This window comes from Leptodactylus fuscus, chromosome 3 (assembly GCF_031893055.1).
Source record: "Leptodactylus fuscus isolate aLepFus1 chromosome 3, aLepFus1.hap2, whole genome shotgun sequence".
Lineage (NCBI taxonomy): Eukaryota > Metazoa > Chordata > Amphibia > Anura > Leptodactylidae > Leptodactylus > Leptodactylus fuscus.
Window position 1 is genome coordinate 242,852,457 of NC_134267.1, and position 27,102 is coordinate 242,879,558.

The 27,102-nt window shown below is 44.4% G+C and overlaps 1 protein-coding gene across 2 annotated transcripts in view; it reads right to left on the minus strand.

Moving 5' to 3' along the window:
* The window catches only part of NRBP1 (nuclear receptor binding protein 1), a 31,218-nt gene extending 21,614 nt beyond the window's left edge, over positions 1–9,604 (minus strand). For both annotated transcript variants that reach the window (XM_075269384.1, XM_075269383.1), the window contains exons 1-3: positions 9,494–9,604; positions 2,852–3,081; positions 1,713–1,835 (exon numbers count right to left, since the gene is read on the minus strand). In XM_075269384.1, the coding sequence (XP_075125485.1) occupies positions 1,713–1,835; positions 2,852–3,043 (315 nt within the window). In that variant the 5' untranslated portion in view covers positions 3,044–3,081; positions 9,494–9,604. The remainder of the gene's footprint in view (positions 1–1,712; positions 1,836–2,851; positions 3,082–9,493) is intronic.
* Between the last annotated feature and the right edge of the window lie 17,498 nt (positions 9,605–27,102).

Here is a 27,102-nt window from a genome sequence, read left to right on the forward strand (position 1 = left end):
CCCCTCCATCTCCAAGACCATCCATTACTGAGGGGCCCCCCACCCCTCCATCTCCAAGACCATCCATTACTGAGGCCCCCCACCCCTCCATCTCCAAGACCATCCATTACTGAGGGGCCCCCCACCCCTCCATCTCCAAGACCATCCATTACTGAGGGGCCCCCCACCCCTCCATCTCCAAGACCATCCATTACTGAGGCCCCCCCACCCCTGCATCTCCAAGACCATCCATTACTGAGGCCCCCCCACCCCTCCATCTCCAAGACCATCCATTCCTGAGGCCCCCCCACCCCTCCATCTCCAAGACCATCCATTATTGAGGCCCCCCCCACCCCTGCATCTCCAAGACCATCCATTACTGAGGGGCCCCCCACCCCTCCATCTCCAAGACCATCCATTACTGAGGCCCCCCCACCCCTCCATCTCCAAGACCATCCATTCCTGAGGCCCCCCCACCCCTCCATCTCCAAGACCATCCATTCCTGAGGCCCCCCACCCCTCCATCTCCAAGACTATCCATTACTGAGGCCCCCCCACCCCTCCATCTCCAAGACCATCCATTACTGAGGCCCCCCCACCCCTCCATCTCCAAGACCATCCATTCCTGGGCCCCCCCACCCCTCCATCTCCAAGACCATCCATTCCTGAGGCCCCCCACCCCTCCATCTCCAAGACCATCCATTACTGAGGGGCCCCCCACCCCTCCATCTCCAAGACCATCCATTACTGAGGCCCCCCACCCCTCCATCTCCAAGACCATCCATTACTGAGGGGCCCCCCACCCCTCCATCTCCAAGACCATCCATTACTGAGGGGCCCCCCACCCCTCCATCTCCAAGACCATCCATTACTGAGGGGCCCCCCACCCCTCCATCTCCAAGACCATCCATTACTGAGGGGCCCCCCACCCCTCCATCTCCAAGACCATCCATTACTGAGGCCCCCCCACCCCTGCATCTCCAAGACCATCCATTACTGAGGCCCCCCCACCCCTGCATCTCCAAGACCATCCATTACTGAGGCCCCCCCACCCCTCCATCTCCAAGACCATCCATTCCTGAGGCCCCCCACCCCTCCATCTCCAAGACCATCCATTACTGAGGCCCCCCCACCCCTGCATCTCCAAGACCATCCATTACTGAGGCCCCCCACCCCTCCATCTCCAAGACCATCCATTACTGAGGCCCCCCTACCCCTCCATCTCCAAGACCATCCATTACTGAGGCCCCCCCACCCCTGCATCTCCAAGACCATCCATTACTGAGGCCCCCCACCCCTCCATCTCCAAGACCATCCTTTACTGAGGGCCCCCCCTTCATCTCCAAGACAATCCATTATTGAGGGGCCCCCCACCCCTCAGCCCATTCAATACTGAGGCCCCCACCCTTACCATCCATTACTGAGGCCCCCCCACCCCTCCATCTCTCTGTCCATCCATTACTGAGGGCCCCTCCATCTACCATCCTGTCTATTACTGAGGGCCCCCCTCCCCTCCATCTCCCATCCCGCCCATTACTTGGGCCCTCTCACCCCTCCATCTCCCAGCCCCTCCATTACTGAGCCCCCCAACCCCTCCATCTCTCTGTTCATTCATTACTGAGGGCCCCTCCATCTCCCATCCTGTCCATTACATAGGGCCCCCCTCCCCTCCATTACTGGGGCCCTCTCACCCCTCCATCTCCCAGACCCTCCATTACTGAGGCCCCACTCACCTCCTGGAGCTTGAAGTTCTTTCTTTCTGAGAACTGCACCTCATTCCAGACCACTTCCACCCCCTCCTCCGTGTCCATGGCCAGGTAGGCGCTGTCAATGCCGGGCACATTGCGCTGGTTCACCTGAGGGGAGAGCGGTTTATTAGAGATGTTCTGCAGCGCCAGGACTAGGGAGGACCTGCAGACTCCTGTGCGGAGACGCTCATGTTATGACACATTACACAGAGTCCCTACCAGGCGGCCTCCAGGGATCACGTCCTCCGAGAGGGAAGACACGGGACATAAGAGGGGGATCCGGGTGTAACATGACCGGTCACATCCAAACACGTAGTGACGGGACTATGGCACAAGATGGGACAAACGCTCACAGACAGGAAGGGATCAGACTACAGGCTGCACAATGAGGCTGTAATACCACACACAGCCACAAACAGGAGAGGCGCTGTAACTGAACGTAAAGAACAGCCTTCCCTCTAATCTCAAAGCTAGAGCTGCCACCGTCCATAAAGGGTTAAACATCACAAAGAAACCAACCAATCACAAGTCAGCAAAGAGCGGCAGATAACAGAGAACACAACCTAACCTCACAGGACCCACAAAGCAGCAGCAACGCAGCGAGGGGACCCCAGGACCAGCCCCCCGAAGCCCCCGGACACCTACGGGATGGAGTCTCCTGCACACAAACGTCCACGGGAGGGAGAGACGACTGCAGGACAGGAGCAGAGAGGACGGAAAACAGCGCATCGGGCCGGAGAGGAGGGAGGAGGAGGAGGAGGAGGAGGAGGAGGAGGAGGGAGGAGGAGGAGGAGGGAGGAGGCCGCTGCTGATGAGTCAGGAGGCAATGGACCCCAGCCAGCAACAACCAGCGCTGTCCGGCCGCATCACAAACCATCATCACATGACACTGGCAGGATAACAGGAGGACCGGGCGGGCGGGGGGGGGGGGGGGGGGGGGATTACATGTCCAGGGCAGGATACCAGGGGGTCACATGTATAGAACACAGTCACATGACTACATCAGGGGGACCAGTAAGGGGGGGGGGGGGGTCACATGACCGGAGCAGGATACCAGGGGGTCACATGACTACATCAGGGGGACCAGGCGGGGGTCACATACATATATTAGGGACGCTCCTCACCTCTTCTCGCCTTTTCTGCCATCGACCACAAGGAGACTCCTCCAGGATTTCGGATTCATCTTCACTCTCCTCCTCTTCTTCCTCTTGGGCAGGCACAGAGGGGGCGCTCACCGGGGGAGACATGGAGACCACACTCTCTATTTTCGGGTCTGAGCCGGTACTTGGGGCCACTTTATTCTCCCCTTCAGACATTTCTCTGGTGTTCAGTCAAAAGTGTAAGAAGGAAACACCTAAAAATAGAGACAAGACGTAAATGTAAGAAGACGACGAAGAGCCGCCAACTGCAATAGTACAAGACGCAACAAGACCTGCCCGAGACTAAGAACCGCAGGACGAGAACCCGACAACTGCCCAGGACTAAGAACCACAGGACGAGAACCCGACAACTGCCCAGGACTAAGAACCACAGGACGAGAACCCGACAACTGCCCAGGACTAAGAACGAGAGGACGAGAACCCGACAACTGCCCAGGACTAAGAACGAGAGGACGAGAACCCGACAACTGCCCAGGACTAAGAACGAGAGGACGAGAACCCGACAACTGCCCAGGACTAAGAACGAGAGGACGAGAACCCGACAACTGCCCAGGACTAAGAACCAGAGGACGAGAACCCGACAACTGCCCAGGACTAAGAACCAGAGGACGAGAACCCGACAACTGCCCAGGACTAAGAACCAGAGGACGAGAACCCGACAACTGCTCAGGACTAAGAACCAGAGGACGAGAACCCGACAACTGCCCAGGACTAAGAACCAGAGGACGAGAACCCGACAACTGCCCAGGACTAAGAACCAGAGGACAAGAACCCGACAACTGACCAGGGCTAAGAACCACAGGACGAGAACCCGACAACTGACCAGGACTAAGAACCACAGGACGAGAACCCGACAACTGCCCAGGACTAAGAACCACAGGACGAGAACCCGACAACTGCCCAGGACTAAGAACCACAGGACGAGAACCCAACAACTGCCCAGGACTAAGAACCAGAGGACGAGAACCCGACAACTGCCCAGGACTAAGAACCACAGGACGAGAACCCGACAACTGCCCAGGACTAAGAACCACAGGACGAGAACCCGACAACTGCCCAGGACTAAGAACCACAGGACGAGAACCCGACAACTGTCCAGGACTAAGAACCAGAGGACGAGAACCCGACAACTGCCCAGGACTAAGAACCAGAGGACGAGAACCCGACAACTGCCCAGGACTAAGAACCACAGGACGAGAACCCGACAACTGCCCAGGACTAAGAACCAGAGGACGAGAACCCGACAACTGCCCAGGACTAAGAACCAGAGGACAAGAACCCGACAACTGCCCAGGACTAAGAACCAGAGGACAAGAACCCGACAACTGCCCAGGACTAAGAACCAGAGGACGAGAACCCGACAACTGCCCAGGACTAAGAGAACATTAGTATGAGAACAGACTAGTGCCGGCCATACACCTCAGATAACAGTCCGCTGTGGTCCCATTCATCAGACTCGGCTGTCCCAACAACCCCGCCGCCCAACACATGAACTTCAATTTTTCAGCCACACAAAATAGCAAATGGCAAAAATGGGCCAATCCCAGCAGAGCAGTATACAGGAAACAATGCACAGAGTATACAGGAAAAGGAGCAGTGCAGTATATAGGGAGCAGGGAACAGAACATACAGGTATAGGGAGCAGTATATACAAGCAGTATAGTATACAGGGAGCAGTATACAGAATATACAGGGGCAGTATAGTATGTAGGGAGCAATGTACAATATACAGGGGAGGTACAGTATAGTATATAGGGAACAGGATAAGATAATCCTTTAACCACTTCCGGACCGCCCATAGAGTATATACGCCTGGGAAGTGGTTGCCTTGTTCTGACAGGACGTACCGATACGAGATGGTGCAGCTGCTGATACGGGGAGTGGCTGTAACTTCAGCCGGAGCTCCCAGAGAGAAGGCAGGGAAAGGTTATTCCCTTCCCTGCCTTCTCGATCGCTGTGTATACAGCACTCAATGAGCACTGTATACACGGCTATAGGCGCCGCCATGATGCGGCTGTCACATGATCCACCGGGATCAGCGTCTTCTAAGAGCTGCTGGGTCCTACAGGACCATGATCAGCTCTATAAGGTGCACAGTAATGTGCAGGAGGCTCCTTAATGGACCAGCCCCAGGTACAGGGAAATCCGTCTCCAATATTATAAATAGTGATCAGATGTCCCCAGTGGTCTCTTATGGCCTCATGGGGGCACCGTCTGAAAAATATATATATACAAAAAAAACCTCGGCCTGGTGTAGATTATACAGCCTGACCGCGGGTGGGAGGAAGGATCTGCGATAGCGCCTTCTCACACTGGGGGTGAAGCAGACGGTCACTATATAAACTATACAGAGGAGGGGCAGAGCAGTATATAGAGTATACAGGACAGTAACAGTATAGTACATAGGGAGCACTACACAGACTATACTGGGGAGGGCGGGAGAGTATATTAGGAGCAGTATACAGAATACACAGGAGAGGCAAGTATAGTATATAGGGTATACAGGGGAGGGAAGTATAGTATATAGAGGGCAGTATAGTATATAGAGGAGGAGCAGTAGAGTATATAGGTGCAGTATATAGAGTATACAGGGGAGGCGCAGTATAGTATATAGAGGGCAGTATAGTATATAGAGTATACAGGGGAGGGGCAGTATAGTATATAGGGGCAGTATATAGAGTATACAGGGGAGGGGCAGTACAGTATATAGGGGGGAGTATATAGAGTATACAGGGGAGGAGCAGTACAGTATATAGGGGGCAGTATATAGAGTATACAGGGGATGGGCAGTACAGTATATAGGGGCAGTATATAGAGTATACAGGGGAGGGGCAGTATAGTATATAGCGGGCAGTATATAGAGTATACATGGGAGGGACAGTATAGTATATAGAGGGCAGTATATAGAGTATACAGGGGAGGCGCAGTATAGTATATAGAGGGCAGTATAGTATATAGAGTATACAGGGGAGGGGCAGTATAGTATATAGGGGCAGTATATAGAGTATACAGGGGAGGGGCAGTATAGTATATAGGGGCAGTATATAGCGTATACAGGGGAGGGGCAGTATAGTATATAGGGGCAGTATATAGAGTATACAGGGGAGGGGCAGTACAGTATATAGGGGCAGTATATAGAGTATACAGGGGAGGGGCAGTATAGTATATAGGGGCAGTATATAGCATATACAGGGGAGGGGCAGTATAGTATATAGAGGGCAGTATATAGAGTATACAGGGGAGGGGCAGTATAGTATATAGAGTATACAGGGGAGGGGCAGAATAGTATATAAGGGCAGTATATAGAGTATACAGGGGAGGGGCAGTATAGTATATAGGGGGCAGTATATAGAGTATACAGGGGAGGGGCAGTATAGTATATAGAGGGCAGTATATAGAGTATACAGGGGAGGGGCAGTACAGTATATAGGGGGAGTATATAGCGTATACAGGGGAGGGGCAGTATAGTATATAGAGTATACAGGGGAGGGGCAGTACAGTATATAGGGGGCAGTATATAGAGTATACAGGGGAGGGGCAGTATAGTATATAGGGGCAGTATATAGAGTATACAGGGGAGGGGCAGTATAGTATATAGAGTATAAAGGGGAGGGCAGTATAGTATATAGGGGAAGTATATAGAGTATACAGGGGAGGGGCAGTACAGTATATAGGGGGCAGTATATAGAGTATAAAGGGGAGGGGCAGTATAGTATATAGGGGGAGTATATAGAGTATACAGGGGAGGGGCAGTATAGTATATAGAGTATACAGGGGAGGCGCAGTACAGTATATAGGGGGCAGTATATAGAGTATACAGGGGAGGGGCAGTATAGTATATAGGGGCAGTATATAGAGTATACAGGGAAGGGGCAGTATAGTATATAGAGTATACAGGGGAGGGGCAGAATAGTATATAAGGGCAGTATATAGAGTATACAGGGGAGGGGCAGTATAGTATATAGAGGGCAGTATATAGAGTATACAGGGGAGGGGCAGTATAGTATATAGAGGGCAGTATATAGAGTATACAGGGGAGGGGCAGTATAGTATATAGGGGGCAGTATATAGAGTATACAGGGGAGGAGCAGTATAGTATATAGGGGCAGTATATAGAGTATACAGGGGAGGGGCAGTATAGTATATAGGGGGCAGTATACAGGGGAGGGGCAGTATAGTATATAGGGGGCAGTATACAGGGGAGGGGCAGTATAGTATATAGGGGCAGTATATAGAGTATACAGGGGAGGGGCAGTATAGTATATAGAGGGCAATATAGTATATAGGGGCAGTATATAGAGTATACAGGGGAGGGGCAGTATAGTATATAGGGGCAGTATATAGAGTATACAGGGGAGGGGCAGTATAGTATATAGGGGCAGTATATAGAATATACAGGGGAGGGGCAGTACAGTATATAGGGGGGAGTATATAGAGTATACAGGGGAGGGGAAGTACAGTATATAGGGGGCAGTATATAGAGTATACAGGGGAGGAGCAGTATAGTATATAGAGTATACAGGGGAGGGGCAGTATAGTATATAGGGGGCAGTATATAGAGTATACAGGGGAGGGGCAGTACAGTATATAGGGCGGAGTATATAGAGTATACAGGGGAGGAGCAGTATAGTATATAGAGGGCAGTATATAGAGTATACAGGGGAGGGGCAGTATAGTATATAGAGGGCAGTATATAGAGTATACAGGGGAGGGGCAGTATAGTATATAGGGGGCAGTATATAGAGTATACAGGGGAGGGGCAGTATAGTATATAGAGGGCAGTATATAGAGTATACAGGGGAGGGGCAGTATAGTATATAGGGGAGTATATAGAGTATACAGGTGAGAGGCAGTATAGTATATAGAGTATACAGGGGAGGGCAGTATAGTATATAGGGGAAGTATATAGAGTATACAGGGGAGGGGCAGTATAGTATATAGGGTCAGTATATAGAGTATACAGGGGAGGGGCAGTACAGTATATAGGGGGCAGTATATAGAGTATACAAGGGAGGGGCAGTAGAGTATATAGGGGCAGTATATAGAGTATACAGGGGAGGGGCAGTATAGTATATAGGGGGAGTATATAGAGTATACAGGGGAGGGGCAGTATAGTATATAGGGGCAGTATATAGAGTATACAGGGGAGGGGCAGTATAGTATATAGGGGGCAGTATATAGAGTATACAGGGGAGGGGCAGTATAGTATATAGAGGGCAGTATATAGAGTATACAGGGGAGGGGCAGTATAGTATATAGGGGGCAGTATATAGAGTATACAGGGGAGGGGCAGTATAGTATATAGGGGGAGTATATAGAGTATACAGGGGAGAGGCAGTATAGTATATAGAGTATACAGGGGAGGGGCAGAATAGTATATAAGGGCAGTATATAGAGTATACAAGGGAGGGGCAGTATAGTATATAGGGGCAGTATATAGAGTATACAGGGGAGGGGCAGTATAGTATATAGGGGGAGTATATAGAGTATACAGGGGAGAGGCAGTATAGTATATAGAGTATACAGGGGAGGGGCAGTATAGTATATAGAGGGCAGTATATAAAGTATACAGGGGAGAGGCAGTATAGTATATAGAGTATACAGGGGAGGGGCAGTATAGTATATAGAGGGCAGTATAGTATATAGAGGGCAGTATATAGAGTATACAGGGGAGGGGCAGTATAGTATATAGGGGCAGTATATAGAGTATACAGGGGAGGGGCAGTACAGTATATAGGGGGCAGTATATAGAGTATACAGGGGAGGGGCAGTATAGTATATAGGGGCAGTATATAGAGTATACAGGGGAGGGGCAGTATAGTATATAGGGAGAGTATATAGAGTATACAGGGGAGAGGCAGTATAGTATATAGAGTATACAGGGGAGAGGCAGTATAGTATATAGAGTATACAGGGGAGGGGCAGTACAGTATATAGGGGCAGTATATAGAGTATAAAGGGGAGGGGCAGTATAGTATATAGGGGCAGTATATAGAGTATACAGGGGAGGGGCAGTACAGTATATAGGGGGCAGTATATAGAGTATAAAGGGGAGGGGCAGTATAGTATATAGGGGCAGTATATAGAGTATAAAGGGGAGGGGCAGTATAGTATATAGGGGGCAGTATATAGAGTATAAAGGGGAGGGGCAGTATAGTATATAGGGGCAGTATATAGCGTATACAGGGGAGGGGCAGTATAGTATATAGGGGCAGTATATAGCGTATACAGGGGAGGGGCAGTACAGTATATAGGGGCAGTATATAGAGTATAAAGGGGAGGGGCAGTACAGTATATAGGGGGCAGTATATAGCGTATACAGGGGGAGGGGCAGTATAGTATATAGGGGGCAGTATATAGGGGCAGTATAGTATATAGGTATATAGAGGGCAGTATATAGAGTATACAGGGGAGGGGCAGTATAATATATAGAGGGCAGTATATAGAGTATACAGGGGAGGGGCAGTATAGTATATAGAGGGCAGTATATAGAGTATACAGGGGAGGGGCAGTATAGTATATAGGGGCAGTATATAGAATATACAGAGGAGGGGCAGTATAGTATATAGATTATACAGGGGCAGGGCTCGGAGGGTCGGACATTACCGCGGGGTGTCGCACAGTTCGGGGCCCCCGATGAGCGGAGACAATCTGCGTCAGCTGAATCTTCAGCACCGTCTGGTGACGTCACGCGCACACAACGTCTCACGTCCAGAGCCCGGCTGAGGGGCGGGGCTGGAGGGAGGGGGACACGTTCTATCCTTAGACGGTGAGTAAGATCACGTGACAATAAGGATCTACGGCATTCCAGAGAGGACAATCTACTGCGACTGCGCAACATGTAACGGGAAAGGGGCGGGGAATAGAGCTAATATGATTGCTGGACGGATGGAGTGGGTGTGGCTTCATGGAGAAGGGCGTAGTCTGTTATCTTTCCGGTGCCGGTTATATACCTGTGTCCTGGCCCCAGAGTCTGACCACAGCAGGGATGGAGGGGCCCCAGAGACTGACCACAGCAGGGATGGAGGGGCCCCAGAGTCTGACCACAGCAGGGATGGAGGGGCCCCAGAGTCTGACCACAGCAGGGATGGAGGGGCCCCAGAGACTGACCACAGCAGGGATGGAGGGGCCCCAGTGACTGACCACAGCAGGGATGGAGGGGCCCCAGAGACTGACCACAGCAGGGATCGAGGGGCCCCAGAGACTGACCACAGCAGGGATGGAGGGGCCCCAGAGTCTGACCACAGCAGGGATGGAGGGGCCCCAGAGACTGACCACAGCAGGGATGGAGGGGGCCCCAGAGACTGACCACAGCAGGGATGGAGGGGCCCCAGAGTCTGACCACAGCAGGGATGGAGGGGCCCCAGAGACTGACCACAGCAGGGATGGAGGAGCCCCAGTGACTGACCACAGCAGGGATAGAGGGGCCCCAGTGACTGTGGGATTAATATAATATTGTACAGAGCACCATGGGATTAATATAATAATGTACAGAGCACCATGGGATTAATATAATAATGTACAGAGCACCATGGGATTAATATAATAATGTACAGAGCACCATGGGATTAATATAATAATGTACAGAGCACCATGGGATTAATATAATAATGTACAGAGCACCATGGGATTAATATAATAATGTACAGCACCATGGAATTAATATAATAATGTACAGCACCATGGGATTAATATAATAATGTACAGAGCACCATGGGATTAATATAATAATGTACAGAGCACCATGGGATTAATATAATAATGTACAGAGCACCATGGGATTAATATAATAATGTACAGCACCATGGGATTAATATAATAATGTAAAGAGCACCATGGGATTAATATAATAATGTACAGAGCACCATGGGATTAATATAATAATGTACAGAGCACCATGGGATTAATATAATAATGTACAGAGCAGCATGGGATTAATATAATAATGTACAGCACCATGGGATTAATATAATAATGTAAAGAGCACCATGGGATTAATATAATAATGTACAGAGCACCATGGGATTAATATAATAATGTACAGAGCACCATGGGATTAATATAATAATGTACAGAGCACCATGGGATTAATATAATAATGTACAGAGCAGCATGGGATTAATATAATAATGTACAGCACCATGGGATTAATATAATAATGTAAAGAGCACCATGGGATTAATATAATAATGTACAGAGCACCATGGGATTAATATAATAATGTACAGAGCACCATGGGATTAATATAATAATGTACAGAGCACCATGGGATTAATGTAATAATGTACAGAGCACCATGGGATTAATATAATAATCTACAGCACCATGGGATTAATATAATAATGTAAAGAGCACCATGGGATTAATATAATAATGTACAGAGCACCATGGGATTAATATAATAATGTACAGAGCACCATGGGATTAATATAATAATGGACAGAGCACTGTGGGATTAATATAATAATGTACAGCACCATGGGATTAATATAATAATGTACAGAGCACCATAGGATTAATATAATAATGTACAGAGCACTGTGGAATTAATATAATAATGTACAGAGCACTATGGAGTTAATATAATAATGTACAGAGCACCATGGAGTTAATATAATAATGTACAGAGCACCATGGAGTTAATATAATAATGTACAGAGCACCATGGGATTAATATAATAATGTACAGAGCACCATGGGATTAATATAATAATGTACAGCACCATGGGAATAATATAATAATGTACAGAGCACCATGGGATTAATATAATAATGTACAGAGCACCATGGGATTAATATAATAATGTACAGAGCACCATGGGATTAATATAATAATGTACAGCACCATGGGATTAATATAATAATGTAAAGAGCACCATGGGATTAATATAATAATGTACAGAGCACCATGGGATTAATATAATAATGTACAGAGCACCATGGGATTAATATAATAATGTACAGAGCACCATGGGATTAATATAATAATGTACAGAGCACCATGGGATTAATGTAATAATGTACAGAGCACCATGGGATTAATATAATAATGTACAGCACCATGGGATTAATATAATAATGTAAAGAGCACCATGGGATTAATATAATAATGTACAGAGCACCATGGGATTAATATAATAATGTACAGAGCACCATGGGATTAATATAATAATGGACAGAGCACTGTGGGATTAATATAATAATGTACAGCACCATGGGATTAATATAATAATGTACAGAGCACCATAGGATTAATATAATAATGTACAGAGCACTGTGGAATTAATATAATAATGTACAGAGCACTATGGAGTTAATATAATAATGTACAGAGCACCATGGAGTTAATATAATAATGTACAGAGCACCATGGAGTTAATATAATAATGTACAGAGCACCATGGGATTAATATAATAATGTACAGAGCACCATGGGATTAATATAATAATGTACAGCACCATGGGAATAATATAATAATGTACAGAGCACCATGGGATTAATATAATAATGTACAGAGCACCATGGGATTAATATAATAATGTACAGAGCACCATGGGATTAATATAATAATGTACAGCACCGTGGGATTAATATAATATTGTACAGAGCACCATGGGATTAATATAATAATGTACAGAGCACCATGGGATTAATATAATAATGTACAGAGCACCATGGGATTAATATAATAATGTACAGAGCACCATGGGATTAATATAATAATGTACAGCACCATGGGATTAATATAATAATGTAAAGAGCACCATGGGATTAATATAATAATGTACAGAGCACCATGGGATTAATATAATAATGTACAGAGCACCATGGGATTAATATAATAATGTACAGAGCACCATGGAATTAATATAATAATGTACAGAGCACCATGGGATTAATATAATAATGTACAGAGCACCATGGGATTAATGTAATAATGTACAGAGCACCATGGGATTAATATAATAATGTACAGAGCACCATGGGATTAATATAATAATGTACAGCACCATGGGATTAATATAATAATGTAAAGAGCACCATGGGATTAATATAATAATGTACAGAGCACCATGGGATTAATATAATAATGTACAGAGCACCATGGGATTAATATAATAATGTACAGAGCACCATGGGATTAATGTAATAATGTACAGAGCACCATGGGATTAATATAATAATGTACAGAGCACCATGGGATTAATATAATAATGTACAGAGCACCATGGGATTAATATAATAATGTACAGCACCGTGGGATTAATATAATAATGTACAGAGCACCATGGGATTAATATAATAATGTACAGAGCACCATGGGATTAATATAATAATATACAGAGCACCATGGGATTAATATAATAATGTACAGAGCACCATGGGATTAATATAATAATGGACAGAGCACTGTGGGATTAATATAATAATGTACAGCACAATGGGATTAATATAATAATGTACAGAGCACCATAGGATTAATATAATAATGTACAGAGCACCATGGAGTTAATATAATAATGTACAGAGCACCATGGAGTTAATATAATAATGTACAGAGCACCATGGGATTAATATAATAATGGACAGAGCACTGTGGGATTAATATAATAATGTACAGCACCGTGGGATTAATATAATAATGTACAGAGCACCATGGGATTAATATAATAATGTACAGAGCACCATGGGATTAATATAATAATGTACAGAGCGCCATGGGATTAATATAATAATGTACAGAGCACCATGGGATTAATATAATAATGGACAGAGCACCATGGGATTAATATAGTAATGTACAGAGCACCATGGGATTAATATAATAATGTACAGAGCGCCATGGGATTAATATAATAATGTACAGAGCACCATGGGATTAATATAATAATGTACAGAGCACCATGGGATTAATATAATAATGTACAGAGCGCCATGGGATTAATATAATAATGTACAGAGCACCATGGGATTAATATAATAATGGACAGAGCGCCATGGGATTAATATAATAATGTACAGAGCACCATGGGATTAATATAATAATGTACAGAGCACCATGGGATTAATATAATAATGGACAGAGCACCATGGGATTAATATAATAATGTACAGCACCATGGGATTAATATAATAATGTACAGAGCACCATGGGATTAATATAATAATGGACAGAGCACCATGGGATTAATATAATAATGTACAGAGCACCATGGGATTAATATAATAATGGACAGAGCACCATGGGATTAATATAATAATGGACAGAGCACCATGGGATTAATATAATAATGTACAGAGCACCATGAGATTAATATAATAATGTACAGAGCACCATAGGATTAATATAATAATGTACAGCACCATGGGATTAATATAATAATTTACAGCACCATGGGATTAATATAATAATGTACAACACCATGGGATTAATATAATAATGTACAGAGCACCATGGGATTAATATAATAATGTACAGAGCACATGGGATTAATATAATAATGTACAGAGCACCATGGGATTAATATAATAATGTACAGAGCACCATGGGATTAATATAATAATGTACAGAGCACCATGGGATTAATATAATAATGTACAGAGCACCATGGGATTAATATAATAATGTACAGAGCACCATGGGATTAATATAATAATGTACAGCACCATGGGATTAATATAATAATGTAAAGAGCACCATGGGATTAATATAATAATGTACAGAGCACCATGGGATTAATATAATAATGTACAGAGCACCATGGGATTAATATAATAATGTACAGAGCACCATGGAATTAATATAATAATGTACAGAGCACCATGGGATTAATATAATAATGTACAGAGCACCATGGGATTAATGTAATAATGTACAGAGCACCATGGGATTAATATAATAATGTACAGAGCACCATGGGATTAATATAATAATGTACAGCACCATGGGATTAATATAATAATGTAAAGAGCACCATGGGATTAATATAATAATGTACAGAGCACCATGGGATTAATATAATAATGTACAGAGCACCATGGGATTAATATAATAATGTACAGAGCACCATGGGATTAATGTAATAATGTACAGAGCACCATGGGATTAATATAATAATGTACAGAGCACCATGGGATTAATATAATAATGTACAGAGCACCATGGGATTAATATAATAATGTACAGCACCGTGGGATTAATATAATAATGTACAGAGCACCATGGGATTAATATAATAATGTACAGAGCACCATGGGATTAATATAATAATATACAGAGCACCATGGGATTAATATAATAATGTACAGAGCACCATGGGATTAATATAATAATGGACAGAGCACTGTGGGATTAATATAATAATGTACAGCACAATGGGATTAATATAATAATGTACAGAGCACCATAGGATTAATATAATAATGTACAGAGCACCATGGAGTTAATATAATAATGTACAGAGCACCATGGAGTTAATATAATAATGTACAGAGCACCATGGGATTAATATAATAATGGACAGAGCACTGTGGGATTAATATAATAATGTACAGCACCGTGGGATTAATATAATAATGTACAGAGCACCATGGGATTAATATAATAATGTACAGAGCACCATGGGATTAATATAATAATGTACAGAGCGCCATGGGATTAATATAATAATGTACAGAGCACCATGGGATTAATATAATAATGGACAGAGCACCATGGGATTAATATAGTAATGTACAGAGCACCATGGGATTAATATAATAATGTACAGAGCGCCATGGGATTAATATAATAATGTACAGAGCACCATGGGATTAATATAATAATGTACAGAGCACCATGGGATTAATATAATAATGTACAGAGCGCCATGGGATTAATATAATAATGTACAGAGCACCATGGGATTAATATAATAATGGACAGAGCGCCATGGGATTAATATAATAATGTACAGAGCACCATGGGATTAATATAATAATGTACAGAGCACCATGGGATTAATATAATAATGGACAGAGCACCATGGGATTAATATAATAATGTACAGCACCATGGGATTAATATAATAATGTACAGAGCACCATGGGATTAATATAATAATGGACAGAGCACCATGGGATTAATATAATAATGTACAGAGCACCATGGGATTAATATAATAATGGACAGAGCACCATGGGATTAATATAATAATGGACAGAGCACCATGGGATTAATATAATAATGTACAGAGCACCATGAGATTAATATAATAATGTACAGAGCACCATAGGATTAATATAATAATGTACAGCACCATGGGATTAATATAATAATTTACAGCACCATGGGATTAATATAATAATGTACAACACCATGGGATTAATATAATAATGTACAGAGCACCATGGGATTAATATAATAATGTACAGAGCACATGGGATTAATATAATAATGTACAGAGCACCATGGGATTAATATAATAATGTACAGAGCACCATGGGATTAATATAATAATGTACAGAGCACCATGGGATTAATATAATAATGTACAGAGCACCATGGGATTAATATAATAATGTACAGAGCACCATGGGATTAATATAATAATGTACAGCACCATGGGAATAATATAATAATGTACAGAGCACCATGGGATTAATATAATAATGTACAGAGCACCATGGGATTAATATAATAATGTACAGAGCACCATGGGATTAATATAATGTACAGAGCACCATGGGATTAATATAATAATGGACAGAGCGCCATGGGATTAATATAATAATGTACAGAGCACCATGGGATTAATATAATAATGTACAGAGCACCATGGGAGTAATATAATAATGTAAAGAGCACCATGGGATTAATATAATAATGTACAGAGCACCATGGGATTAATATAATAATGTACAGAGCACCATGGGATTAATATAATAATGTACAGAGCACCATGGAATTAATATAATAATGTACAGAGCACCATGGGATTAATATAATAATGTACAGAGCACCATGGGATTAATGTAATAATGTACAGAGCACCATGGGATTAATATAATAATGTACAGAGCACCATGGGATTAATATAATAATGTACAGAGCACCATGGAATTAATATAATAATGTACAGAGCACTATGGGATTAATATAATAATGTACAGAGCACCATGGGATTAATATAATAATGTACAGCACCATGGGATCAATATAATAATTTACAGCACCATGGGATTAATATAATAATGTACAACACCATGGGATTAATATAATAATGTACAGAGCACCATGGGATTAATATAATAATGTACAGAGCACCATGGGATTAATATAATAATGGACAGAGCACCATGGGATTAATATAATAATGGACAGAGCACCATGGGATCAATATAATAATGGACAGAGCACCATGGGATCAATATAATAATGTACAGAGCACCATGGGATTAATATAATAATGTACAGAGCACCATGGGATTAATATAATAATGTACAGAGCACCATGGGATTAATATAATAATGTACAGAGCACCATGGGATTAATATAATAATGTACAGAGCACCATGGAATTAATATAATAATGTACAGAGCACCATGGGATTAATATAATAATGTACAGAGCACCATGGGATTAATGTAATAATGTACAGAGCACCATGGGATTAATATAATAATGTACAGAGCACCATGGGATTAATATAATAATGTACAGCACCATGGGATTAATATAATAATGTAAAGAGCACCATGGGATTAATATAATAATGTACAGAGCACCATGGGATTAATATAATAATGTACAGAGCACCATGGGATTAATATAATAATGTACAGAGCACCATGGGATTAATGTAATAATGTACAGAGCACCATGGGATTAATATAATAATGTACAGAGCACCATGGGATTAATATAATAATGTACAGAGCACCATGGGATTAATATAATAATGTACAGCACCGTGGGATTAATATAATAATGTACAGAGCACCATGGGATTAATATAATAATGTACAGAGCACCATGGGATTAATATAATAATATACAGAGCACCATGGGATTAATATAATAATGTACAGAGCACCATGGGATTAATATAATAATGGACAGAGCACTGTGGGATTAATATAATAATGTACAGCACAATGGGATTAATATAATAATGTACAGAGCACCATAGGATTAATATAATAATGTACAGAGCACTGTGGAATTAATATAATAATGTACAGAGCACCATGGAGTTAATATAATAATGTACAGAGCACCATGGAGTTAATATAATAATGTACAGAGCACCATGGGATTAATATAATAATGGACAGAGCACTGTGGGATTAATATAATAATGTACAGCACCGTGGGATTAATATAATATTGTACAGAGCACCATGGGATTAATATAATAATGTACAGAGCACCATGGGATTAATATAATAATGTACAGAGCACCATGGGATTAATATAATAATGTACAGAGCACCATGGGATTAATATAATAATGTACAGAGCGCCATGGGATTAATATAATAATGTACAGAGCACCATGGGATTAATATAATAATGGACAGAGCACCATGGGATTAATATAGTAATGTACAGCACCATGGGATTAATATAATAATGTACAGAGCGCCATGGGATTAATATAATAATGTACAGAGCACCATGGGATTAATATAATAATGTACAGAGCACCATGGGATTAATATAATAATGTACAGAGCGCCATGGGATTAATATAATAATGTACAGAGCACCATGGGATTAATATAATAATGGACAGAGCGCCATGGGATTAATATAATAATGTACAGAGCACCATGGGATTAATATAATAATGTACAGAGCACCATGGGATTAATATAATAATGTACAGCACCATGGGATTAATATAATGTCACGGGATGGTTAGAGTCCGGCAATAGGCAATGTGTAATATATATTTCATGTGGAATGTATTCTCTAACCTGTTGTAAACATCAGTGTGTAGTTGGCTGATTAGGGTCTAGTGTGTTAGCACATTGTATGCAAATACCTCTAACTAGTGAGGACAATGGGTGGAGATAATCTGATCAGTGTCTCCAAGAAGATGTTGGATGGTGCATTGTCCATAGTAGACAGGGAGTCTGCTCTCCTTGGTATAGGTGAGGGGGGAAGGATCTGTGACTCAGCCCTTCCCACCCCCAGATATAGGAAGTAACAGTTTAGTATATAGATGTAGCTAGCAGTTAGTATGAGTTAGCCGGCCTGTGCACAGCTCTGTAGAGAGCCAGGATTTAGTTACAGGACCAAGGAACCAAAGCTATCATTGGATTGTGACTTCTGTGGACTTATTGTTATTACGGTTGATGTGACCGCCGCCGGCTACTAACTTTGTGGATTACAATAAATTGCTGTTGTCTCCCGACCTCTTGCGTCCGTGTTGATTCAAAAGACCTTCCGGAGGAAGACGTATACCTTTGCTCCGTGACAACTGGTGGCAGCGGTGGGATCAACAGCGGACAGCGAGATGGACCACAACAGCTCAGCGATTAATGGAACCACAACCTCAGAATACAGGAACTGGACTATGGCAAATCTAAAATTAAGGGCCCGGGAACTAAACCTGAGTTACCAGGGAAGAACGAAAGAGCAACTGATCGAGGCACTGGAGGAGATGACCCTGCAAAGCGACCATGAGGAGGGCTGCCCCCAGGAGACAGTAGAGATACGGGAGTGGCAGGTACAGACCCAAAAGAGCAGATGGGTTGTTTTGTATGAGGAGGAATTGGCAGTGCTGGGGCTAGAAGCAACTGCAGAGCAAAGGAGTAGAGCATTACAGAGGGCTCAGGAAACGGAGAAGGAGGAACAGAGAATGGCGCATGAAAAGGAAAGAATGGCGCATGAAATGCGAATGGCTGAGATAACTATGCGGAATTATAATCAAACGTCGACCCCCAGCCCAACAGTGAGAGAACCACCATATGTCTCCCATAAACACTTCAAGACCTTTGATGAAGCGGCTGGGGATGTTGATGGATATTTTCAGGACTTCGAACACCAGTGCCGCCTGATGGAAGTCCCAGAGAAGGATTGGGTCCGGTATCTGGTGGGGCACCTACGAGATGGGGCTGCGGAAGCTCTCAGAGCCATGGACCCTAGTGATCAGCGGGACTATGAGGCCATTAAAAGAGCGGTGCAGAAGTATTATGCAGTCACTCCAGAGTCCTACCGAGTTCAGTTCCGCTCTTTGTCTTACAATGGGGGAAGCTCCTTCCACATGTTCGCCCACAAGTTGAAGCAAGCATGCAAGCGCTGGCTAGAAGGAGAGGAGGCTGTCACAGTCGATAAGATCCTCCAAGTCATACTTAAGGAACAGTTCTTTTCCCAGTGCCCCGCTGAGATCCGTGAGTGGGTGCTGGAACGGAACCCAGCCACAGTTGAGCAAGCTGCTTCTCTTGCAGATGAGGGCCTGACCATCAAGCCGCAGTGGAAGAGGTTGTTTGCAGAGGAGCGGAAAACTACCACAGTCCGCCAGACACCCTTCAGCCAGCCACCCACCTTTCGTGTCCGGCCTCAGGATTACAATTCCCCCTCTACCCCTGCCCCAGCCCATCGGCCTCCAGCTATGAACAACCCTGTCCCTAGACAACGACCCACTGGAAGAATGCTAGAGCGCAGATGTTTTGGGTGCGGGCGGCCTGGACATTTGCAAGCTAGTTGCCCTGCTAACATGGGGGCACGGGCCACCGTGGCATCCCGGCCTATTCACTACCTGGGAACCACCCCTAGGACAGAAAGTTTGGCCCCATTTCCAGATGACTCCATGAATGACCCATCTGTTCCACCTCCAGGGGTCTATGGGATTCAGCCTTCCGCCACACATCCCGCAAACCTTCAGAGGAAGCACTTGCAGGAGGTCCTACTGGATGGCCGAACAGTTGTTGGATTCCGGGACTCGGGAGCTTTCCTAACGGTAGCGGACCCCCGAGTTGTGCGACCCGAGGCCCTAGAGGAGGGCCCTGGCATTTCTATCAAGTTGGCAGGGGGTACTCAAAGACGTATTCCTAAAGCTACCGTGGAACTCGACTATGGTTATGGACCAAAACGATGCACAATTGGTGTGATGAGCGGGCTGCCGGCCGATGTTCTGTTAGGCAACGATGTTGGAAATCTACAGTGCCACTTTGTGGGAGCAGTGACCCGAAGCCAAGCTCAGGGAGAAGCCAACATGGATCCACCGGATTTTCTGACAGATGCCAGCCCTTCAACCCTACAACTTTACCATTCAGCACCGCCGAGGGAACCAACACCAGAACACAGATGGGTTATCCCGGCAGGAGGAAATATGAGCTATAGAGACTGATGTGCATTCCCCAATTTACCTGTGTAGGCCAATTGTGTCATGCACATGTTTTGAGAGGGGGAGGGGTTGTCACGGGATGGTTAGAGTCCGGCAATAGGCAATGTGTAATATATATTTCATGTGGAATGTATTCTCTAACCTGTTGTAAACATCAGTGTGTAGTTGGCTGATTCGGGTCTAGTGTGTTAGCACATTGTATGCAAATACCTCTAACTAGTGAGGACAATGGGTGGAGATAATCTGATCGTGTCTCCAAGAAGATGTTGGACTGTGCATTGTTCAAAAGAGACAGGGAGTCTGCTCTCCTTGGCATAGGTGAGGGGGGAAGGATCTGTGACTCAGCCCTTCCCACCCCCAGATATAGGAAGTAACAGTTTAGTATATAGATGTAGCTAGCAGTTAGTATGAGTTAGCCGGCCTGTGCACAGCTCTGTAGAGAGCCAGGATTTAGTTACAGGACCAAGGAACCAAAGCTATCATTGGATTGTGACTTCTGTGGACTTATTGTTATTACGGTTGATGTGACCGCCGCCGGCTACTAACTTTGTGGATTACAATAAATTGCTGTTGTCTCCCGACCTCTTGCGTCCGTGTTGATTCAAAAGACCTTCCGGAGGAAGACGTATACCTTTGCTCCGTGACATATAATAATGTACAGAGCACCATGGGATTAATATAATAATGGACAGAGCACCATGGGATTAATATAATAATGTACAGAGCACCATGAGATTAATATAATAATGTACAGAGCACCATAGGATTAATATAATAATGTACAGCACCATGGGATTAATATAATAATTTACAGCACCATGGGATTAATATAATAATGTACAACACCATGGGATTAATATAATAATGTACAGAGCACCATGGGATTAATATAATAATGTACAGAGCACATGGGATTAATATAATAATGTACAGAGCACCATGGGATTAATATAATAATGTACAGAGCACCATGGGATTAATATAATAATGTACAGAGCACCATGGGATTAATATAATAATGTACAGAGCACCATGGGATTAATATAATAATGTACAGAGCACCATGGGATTAATATAATAATGTACAGCACCATGGGAATAATATAATAATGTACAGAGCACCATGGGATTAATATAATAATGTACAGAGCACCATGGGATTAATATAATAATGTACAGAGCACCATGGGATTAATATAATGTACAGAGCACCATGGGATTAATATAATAATGGACAGAGCGCCATGGGATTAATATAATAATGTACAGAGCACCATGGGATTAATATAATAATGTACAGAGCACCATGGGAGTAATATAATAATGTAAAGAGCACCATGGGATTAATATAATAATGTACAGAGCACCATGGGATTAATATAATAATGTACAGAGCACCATGGGATTAATATAATAATGTACAGAGCACCATGGAATTAATATAATAATGTACAGAGCACCATGGGATTAATATAATAATGTACAGAGCACCATGGGATTAATGTAATAATGTACAGAGCACCATGGGATTAATATAATAATGTACAGAGCACCATGGGATTAATATAATAATGTACAGAGCACCATGGAATTAATATAATAATGTACAGAGCACTATGGGATTAATATAATAATGTACAGAGCACCATGGGATTAATATAATAATGTACAGCACCATGGGATCAATATAATAATTTACAGCACCATGGGATTAATATAATAATGTACAACACCATGGGATTAATATAATAATGTACAGAGCACCATGGGATTAATATAATAATGTACAGAGCACCATGGGATTAATATAATAATGGACAGAGCACCATGGGATTAATATAATAATGGACAGAGCACCATGGGATTAATATAATAATGGACAGAGCACCATGGGATTAATATAATAATGGACAGAGCACCATGGGATCAATATAATAATGGACAGAGCACCATGGGATCAATATAATAATGTACAGAGCACCATGGGATTAATATAATAATGTACAGAGCACCATGGGATTAATATAATAATGTACAGAGCACCATGGGATTAATATAATAATGTACAGAGCACCATGGGATTAATAGTGCAATATAAATAAATAATAATAATAATAAAGAGTGTGCAAAGCAGGAATCAAAGCAAAAGGAAGCGAGAATATAAAATAGATTGTCTGCTGTGTCACACTGTTTGGTAAGTCTATAATCCCACATGTGTTACTTCTGAGGTTTGATGCCTTCAGTGTGATCTACAATTTTCATAGTCATGGAAATACAGAAAACTCTTCGAATGAGAAGGTGCGTCCAAACTTCTGGTCTGTACTGTAGATGATGTCAGTGCAGATGTACCTGATGATCTGTGTGATGTCATCATTCATATATACATAAGGAGAAATCATTGGCTGTTTCCTGTTCTTAGCCGGTGTCTACACTGTGCATGTATTTTACATTACACCTTAATCTTGAGAAAGAATTTGCGGCGTAATCTGTGGAGCGAAGCTGTAGAAGAATCCTATCAATGAGAAAAGTGCGAGCTCCTTACAGGGAGAACCTTTCTACATCCACAGGCCTTCATATGGAGGAGCTCCGCCCTTTCTCCACTCTGAACATTTTCTCTCAAACCATTTTCTAGTGCTGACCTGAAGTGTGTTTTGGGTCCTTGTCCTGCTGGAAGAGCCCTGACCTCTGAGGGAGACCCAGCTTTCTCACACTGGGCCCTACATGATGCTGCACAATGTGTTGGTCGTCTTCAGACTTCATAATGCCATGCACACGGTCAAGCAGTCCAGTGCCAGAGGCAGCAAAGCAACCCCAAACCATCAGGGACCTCCGCCATGTCTGACTGTAGGGGGCGTCTTCTTCTCTTTGAAGGCCTCTTTCTTCCCTGTAATCTCTATGTTGAGGCCTTCTCCTACTTTTGTCTCCTCTGACCAGAGAACATTCTTCCAGAACGGTTTTGGCTTTCTCAGGTAAGTTTTGGCAAACTCCAGCCTGGCTTCTGTCTGTGGGTAAGAAGTGGGGTCTTCCTGGGTCTCCTACCATACAGTCCCTTCTCATTCAGACGCTGACACTGGATAGTACGGGGTGACACTGTTGTACCCTCGGACTGCAGGGCAGCTTGGACTTGTTTGGATGTTAGTCGCGGTTCTTTATCCGCCATCCGCACAATCTTGCGGTGAAATCTCTCATCAATGTTTCTTTTGCGTCCACATCTAGGGAGGTTAGCCACAGTGCCATGGGCTTTACACTTCTTGATGACACTGCGCACGGTAGACACAGGAACATTCAGGGCTTTGGAGATGGACTTGTAGCCTTGAGATTGCTCATGCTTCCTCACAATTTTGCTTCTCAAGTCCTCAGACAGTTCTTTGGTCTTCTTTCTTTTCTCCATGCTCAATGTGGTCACACAAGGACACAGGACAGAGGCGGAGTCAACTTTAATCCATTTCAACTGGCTGCAAGTGTGATTTAGTTATTGCCACCACCTGTTAGGTGCCTCAGGTAAGTAACAGGTGCTGTTAATTACACAAATTAGAGAAGCGTCACATGATTTTTCAAACAGTCAATACCTTTGTCCACCCCCTTTTTTTGTTTGCTGTGGAATTATATCCAATTTGGCTTTTTGACAATTCTTTTTGTGGTTTTCCATTGAAGACAAATTAAATGAAGACAATACCAAAGAATCTGTGCTTGCAATCATTATCTGGAAGAACACGAGTATTATCTGACAGAATTGCAGGGGGGCCAATACTTTTGGCCAACACTGTAGGTGTTCTTTAAGGCCTTGGCCAATTTACACTTGTTTACACTAGCGTTCAGGTGTCCATCCCTCATGTTTGCATGGGGACCTGAAAGATGGAAACCCTGTCCACTTAAAAAGCAGTTACATGTGGAAGGAACCCGGTGGAGAGGAAGGTCCTCCTTGCAGGTCTTTGCAGATTCGACAGTAGAGTGCTTGAACACTAGTGTGAACCTAGCGCATACCTCCCAACCATCCCGATTTCCGCGGGACAGTCACGATTTGGGTGACATGTCCCGCGGTCCCGGTTGGAGGGAAGTATGTCCCGATTTCAACTCAGATCTGCGTCCAGAGGACGCAGATCTGAGTTGAACACATATGCGGCTGAAGCGAGGAGCTGACCTGTGTCAGCTCTTCGCTTCCCCGCTGCCGCCGGTCTCGCTGACACATATGCGGCTGAAGCGAGGAGCTGACAGTCAGCTCCTCGCTTCAGCCGCATATGTGTCAGCGAGAGAGGCGCGCAGAGAGCGGCGAGGGAGCGGAGGAGAAGGTAAGTTTAATGTGGAGGTGGAACGTGAAACTGGGGGCAGATGAAGGAGAGGACGGCATGACACTGGGGGCAGAGATGGAGAGGATGGCATGACACTGGGGGCAGATGATGGAGAGGACGGCATGACACTGGGGGCAGATGATGGAGAGGACGGCATGTCACTGGGGGCAGATGATGGAGGGGACGGCATGACACTGGGGGCAGAGATGGAGAGGACGGCATGACACTGGGGGCAGATGAAGGAGGGGACGGCATGACACTGGGGGCAGAGATGGAGAGGACGGCATGACACTGGGGGCAGATGAAGGAGGGGACGGCATGACACTGGGGGCAGAGATGGAGAGGACGGCATGACACTGGGGGCAGATGATGGAGAGGACGGCATGACACTGGGGGCAGATGAAGGAGGGGACGGCATGACACTGGTGTTAGGATTCTGCCTTGTGTACCATGTGTACTGGAATCAGGTGCCCTGAAGCAAGATGGCGGGAAGGGCTTCGCTGAACTAAGTTTCCTGTTTCCTGCAGCTGGGCTGGACTCCTGGTCACATGCCTCTGGTCACATGCCTTTTAAGGGGCGTGGTATCTTCTGCACATTGCTTGTGTATTCCGTTGGAGTTTCCTCTGGCTGACCTCAAGCTCCTGGAGCTGGCTTTATCCCGCTGGTTCCCCAATCCTGCTGGGTCTTGCAGTCCACCTCAGGATCATCTCTACTTTCTGCTGTACCCCTGCTGGGCTCCCCGACTCAGTCACCTGACTACACTCCCTTCAGCTTAGCTGCTGCACCTGGCGACTCCGCTGCCCGCACGGAAGTGCGAAAGGTCTGCGCCTGCTATCGCTGAAGACCCCGGTGCCTATTCGTCCACCTGGTCCGCTCTCCGGGATTCCCGTCCACCGACAGACTCTATCTGCCCTGACCTCCATTTGACCTCTGCCTGGTTACGCACCGCCTTCCCGCTCTCAGCCGGCCCTCACTGTCTGCTTGTCTATCCTGTGTCAGATTTGCAATAAAGGATTGAAACCGGACCACTGGCCTCCTGCGTATCCACTCATATCGTGACTGGATACACAAGCCATCATGGAGGTCGTCACACTTCAGTCCCTAGACGCTCGCCTGAAACAGGTGAGCAGTCTCACGCAGACGCTGGCTACGGAGGTCCAGGACGTCAAGAAGCGCCTGGCTCTCCTGGAGGTACAGGTCAACCAAAATGCGCAGCAGATTGGAACTGCTTTACAGGACTTAAGCGCTCGTACTCAGGCGTTGGAACATCACATTTCCAGTGGCCCCACTACGCCTCCAGCACCAATTTCACCTAAGTTGCCCCCGTTTCGCTTTAGCGGCGATCGGGACAAGTTCAGGGGCTTCATCAATCAATGCCATTTATATTTCGGCACTCATGAAGCACAATTTCCCACAGATTGCTCTAAGGTGCTGTGCATAATAATGTTACTAACCCACAAGGCCATCGCTTGGGCTAACCCCCTTATTGAGACAAACGATGATCGACTCAATGACTTTGATCAGTTTGTAGCCGCCATGACACAGATGTTTGATGACCCCCACCGGAGGGCTACGGCAGAAACCACCT